Source organism: Setaria italica, chromosome VIII (assembly GCF_000263155.2).
Source record: "Setaria italica strain Yugu1 chromosome VIII, Setaria_italica_v2.0, whole genome shotgun sequence".
NCBI lineage: Eukaryota > Viridiplantae > Streptophyta > Magnoliopsida > Poales > Poaceae > Setaria > Setaria italica.
In genome coordinates this window covers 30,818,889-30,823,719 of record NC_028457.1, presented here as the reverse complement: position 1 = coordinate 30,823,719, position 4,831 = coordinate 30,818,889, and the positions used below count along the sequence as shown (strand labels likewise).

General features: G+C 49.0%; 1 protein-coding gene across 1 annotated transcript; it reads left to right on the top strand.

Moving 5' to 3' along the window:
- Window positions 1-550: 550 nt before the first annotated feature.
- LOC101765917 (EPIDERMAL PATTERNING FACTOR-like protein 4) lies at window positions 551-3,622 on the top strand. The gene is made up of 2 exons (XM_004979518.3): window positions 551-1,286; window positions 2,959-3,622. The coding sequence occupies exons 1-2, from the start codon at window positions 1,190-1,192 to the stop codon at window positions 3,276-3,278; spliced, it is 417 nt and encodes a 138-aa protein (XP_004979575.1). The 5' UTR covers window positions 551-1,189; the 3' UTR covers window positions 3,279-3,622.
- Window positions 3,623-4,831: the final 1,209 nt, after the last annotated feature.

Here is a 4,831-nt window from a genome sequence, read left to right as displayed (position 1 = left end):
GAAGTCATCTCCTCGACAGGAAACTGACCGATGCACACAGTGAAACAATGGGTGCCGGACTGCTGTGCTGCCGGCATATAAAAGTCCAAAGCGTTGAGGTCGTTACTCGATGTTCTCGCGCAAATAGCTAGACACACGAGCAATTCTTCGATCAAACCATAAACTATGCATGTTTAGGTGTTGATTGTTGAACCGTAGATGAATTATTGGTACCATTTTTTCTGTATTCAACGTAAGCTTTCCTCCTATTTGATAAAAAAAAGAAAAAAAATGCAAATTTCGGTGGCAGCACCCGTACAACCAATTTCTTGAAGTTGGCGAAGCTCAGAATGGCAAACTGCTGGTTCATTCTCCACGCAGCATCCTGACACACGGTATTCATACTTGCACAAAGGATATACCGCTTGATAGTACTACTGTAGAATTGTGCCTTTGAGATTCGTGCGGGAGCTGTCCTTTCAGAGAGTTAATGGCAGAGTTCCTCTTCTGTATAACCAGGCGCTCTCCAAGCGACCTGACCGAGTGGCGTGCGCTCCCTTCTTTCTCCTTCCCCGCTTGGCCGCTTGGTCAAGGCCGGCTGGCCGGCCGGGCCACCCGGGCGGGCAGGTACCCAATACAATCACAAGTCACGTTGCGCTGTGTACACGTGCTCCTGCTATACATTGCCCCTCCTGTTCCTCTCAACAGCCACCGTCACCGCCGGCCCTCTCGCTCTACAGTGACGCAGCAGCCGCGCCGTGCCCCTACACATCTCGCCCTCTCTCCCTCTCTCTCTCCCTCTCTCTCCCTCTCTCTAAAGCGTGTGCGCGTGTGGGTGTGCCTGTGAGGCGTGTGAGTCGTCTGTGACCGACTGACTCCGGTGGCAGGCTAACTGGCGCGCGCGCACGCACACCCTCGCGGCTTTCTTGGAGCGTTGCGAGAGAATCGATCATCGGATCGCATCAGTTCAGCTCGCTTCACTTTCAGATCGACGACGACCGCCGGCGGCTAGCTGCCTGATTCGCTTGCCGCCATTGCCGGCGAGCGCGAGCGCGCTCTAGCTCCAGGCCTCCGACCGAGAGCTTCGGGCGGCCGGGAGCGAGCGAGCCAGCAGCTCGCCTCTGCGCCACGACAGCCGCGTCGTGCTTGCCGTTTTTGCGGCTGCTGGATCGAGCGGGCTGAGCGTGCGACCTCTTCTTCCTCCGCAGCGATGGGCGACGAGGGCTGCCGGAGACTACGGGTGGGGCGCCGGCGCCGCTGCAGCGACGCCGCGCTGCTCGCCGCCGTCCTCCTCGCCGCCGCCATGGGTAAGCGCGAAAAAGGCTAGAGCTTCGCTGTTCTTGTTCTTTTTGTTCCTTTTTCTTGTTTGAGGCAAAATTAAAGCTTTGCTGTCGTGAAGATCTTCTTTTCATGCGTGTGTGTGCGTAGCCTTTTGGGCGCGCACTCTCTTGGATTCGTTCTTGCTCACCTCTTTTCTGGCCATTTTTTTTAATGTGTTTCGCCTTTCATTTCCATGCCTTCTCTCCAATTCACTCATTAGTTAATCACTTACTCCAAGACCAAGGGGATCTTTTATTCAATTAGGTACTACTCTCCTTGGCATGTTAACTTGCTTTCCATTAGGTTTAGTAGCTAGTAGATACTCTCGTTGCTCCTACATTAACATGATGTTCTCTATCAAGAAACCTAAATCATATACATGTTTTGTTATTAGCATGCATGCACTCTCTAGATATAGCACACCCTCTCCCTTCAAATTAAAAACAAATAAAATCTCCCTCCTTCCCACTATCTCCTTGGTGCCACCTTGCTGTAAAGCAATTAAGCAAGATGTACAAATCCTTAACTAGGTCTAATTTTGGAGAACTGGGAAGCAGCTGCTAGAGGCCTAGAGCCATGCATGATTCTGTTAAGTTGTTGGTGAGATTCCTCGATGTCAATGGACATCCATTTTTCTCAAAAATACGCCTCTTGTGAAATTACTCCTCTTCCCTCTTCTCCCTAGATGCATGCATGCAAACCATTCCAGTGGCATCTTGCTTGCAGAATTCCATTCTGACATATCTACTCCATCCTCCCCATCATGTCCTCCAATTAAGATTAAACAATTTCTTGTCCACACATGATTACCCTTCCCTTTTCCTTCCATCCCCAGTGAAACAATAAGAACCAAAGAACATTTTTTTCTTACAAAAAAAGAAAGCAAGTTCTTTCTCTCTCCTTTGCTATACTAATTAAATACTAAAAGCGGGTTTTCTCTAATTTAAAACAGTATTATTGTAAGTTAATAACCCCTGTAGCTAGATGTAGCTAGCTAGCTGTTCCTTTAGGAATTAAATCAAACTAACCCCAGCATCCATCTCTCTCATGGATCGATCTGGCAGCAGTCTTGATTCAGTCTTCACCAAGACACCAACCAAACACAGGCAAACAGCAAAGCCTTTCGTCTTCCCTGCACTGCAGCAGTCCTGGCGCCCCCACCACCCTGGCAGCAGTCGTCTGGTCCAGAAAAGCACACACGATCACGATCACGATCACGATCACGATCCCATTCACTCATCAATAATCGTACACCCACACGAGCCTGCAGCATACGACACCCACTTCAGTGCAGGGAGACCACGCATAGCAGAGAATCTGTCCATAGAGCTTGCAATGCTACATCCAGGTCACAAATAATACGGTTTGGTCTCACTCGCTTAACGTTTAGGACAACCACCATATGCTCCCCCTACAGCTACCCAGCAGTAGCCATCTGCATGCTTAGACCCTAACCACACAACGCATGGCACGAGAGCTGTTCTCTCACATCCCAATCTAAGAATCCATCACCACAAGATATGGTGCATAGTACTGGATATATATTATATATACAATGTATATGTATATATGTCATGCGAATTGAATGCATTGTACCTGGAGTTATTACATATGGTAAGTTCAATTCTGACGATGAGAATGTATGTGCTTATTCTGTAGTTGTAACGGCGGCAGGCCGGCCGATCCGTCTGCCAGCGGCGGCGCTGGCGAGGAGGCGAATCGACTCGTCGACGGCGGTGACGGCGGCCACCACCAGGATCAGCGGCACGTGGACGGCGGACGCCGCCGCGTTCCCGGCAGCTCGGCGGCGGTGGCTGGTGGGTCCGGGGTCGTCCCCGCCGACGTGCCGGGGGCGGTGCGGGCGGTGCGCGCCGTGCCGGCCGACCCGGGTGGCGATCCAGCCCGGCGTCGGGCCACAGTGGGAGTACTACCCGGAGGTGTGGCGCTGCAAGTGCGGCAACAAGCTCTTCATGCCGTGACCGGCCGGCGTAGTACGACGTGGACGGCCGGCGGGTCGACACGCCCGGCCGGCCGGGTTTCAATTCTTGCGAACAAAGCTAGTGCCGGTAGTTTTGCAAAGGGTACCTACCTCTACGTACAAAAGGAAGAGAGGAAGAAAGGGACGATTGGTTAGGTAACTAGCTAGCTAGGCGTGCGTGATGTGTCTGTCTGTATGTATGTATATGCAAATCAAGATCTTATTAACTGCTTCTACATGTTATTGTTCTTCATTTTCCCCCCCTCTTTTTCTTGAACAGAATGCTCTTGTAATTATGTTATTATGTTGCAGTACTTGTACATGGGTCTCTATATTTGTTCGTTATGTTGATCGATATTTGGCGCAACATAAATTCAAATCTGCAGTACTGCATACGTGCACCATGCGTGCAAAAGGGACCGAATTGATGTGCACGAATGGAGCATTGACGAATTTTGGAGGCCAGCCACGAATTTGGATCTGGATCGTCCATGAATGTAATGGTTCACACCGTTCTGCGCTGTGATATTGGTTGGTTCCCATATGATTCTTCAGTAGTCTTGTTCAGTGGACACGCACCAGCTGCAGCTGAGAGATCGATCGACGATCACATGGATGGTGTAGCTGTAACATTGCAAGTTTGCAAGACGCTGGGCACCCATGGCATGAGCTCAATTGCTTAACTTTCTTATTTCTTTTTTCCCTGCGTTGGTCAACTAGTGTAGATATTTTTTTAAAAAAAATGTTGTGGATGTTCTGAGAGCTTCTTGCTTGCATGTCTTGCACCTGGTAGCAGTTCCTCTTATTATACTTGTCATCCATGAAGTCCTGACGTAGAAATGCAAAAGATAAAGCTAGCAGAGCTAGCTGCTGCATAGTAGTAGTATAGTAGGAGTAGTATTATATTGCGTTGCGTGACAAATAAAGCCAAGACAGAGCGATAGTGCCGTGAAAGAACTTGGAGACCAAATGTCAAGACCTTTTTGTGGCTGTCATGATTGTACCGTGCAACCTCTTTGCTCACAAGTCACATGCGCCACACTCCACGACCGTAATAGAGGACCGCCAGAACGCTACAAAGTGCTCATGTGGACCTTAGAAGTTAGCAGCCCCGTCGCACACCCCCTTGCACCCACCCGCATCCAACACCCTAACCGATACAGCCATCCCTCTCATTATTGATTTCCATACACACACACACAAGTTGAAAGGCAGGCACTTCAAAAAAGAGAGAAAAAAATGCGCCGAACGACTCTAAACTATTCTCGCGGATCCATAAACTCTCAAAATGATTATCTAGGTGCTTTAACTTTTCAATTTGTTCATTCTAAGTTCACCAGAGTTTCATTTATCATTGATTTGGATTCACACTTGAAATGAACTATTTAAAAAGTTAAAGAACCTCGATGATCGCTTTGAAAGATTATGGACCTGGATGAGAATACGGGAATAGTCCAGGAACCTACGGTGCATTTAACTTGAAAAGAACTTGAGAGCTGGGTGAGAGCCATGCTGGACAGCTGACATTGTTTGAGGGAATTTAATAAGAACTCG

Excerpts from the sequence above, each read along its gene's own strand:
- LOC101765917 (XM_004979518.3), top strand. The coding sequence starts at position 1,190 with ATGGGCGACGAGGGCTGCCGGAGACTACGGGTGGGGCGCCGGCGCCGC. Across the intron at positions 1,287-2,958 it reads CCTCCTCGCCGCCGCCATGG|TTGTAACGGCGGCAGGCCGG; the intron begins GTAAGCGCGAAA and ends CTTATTCTGTAG.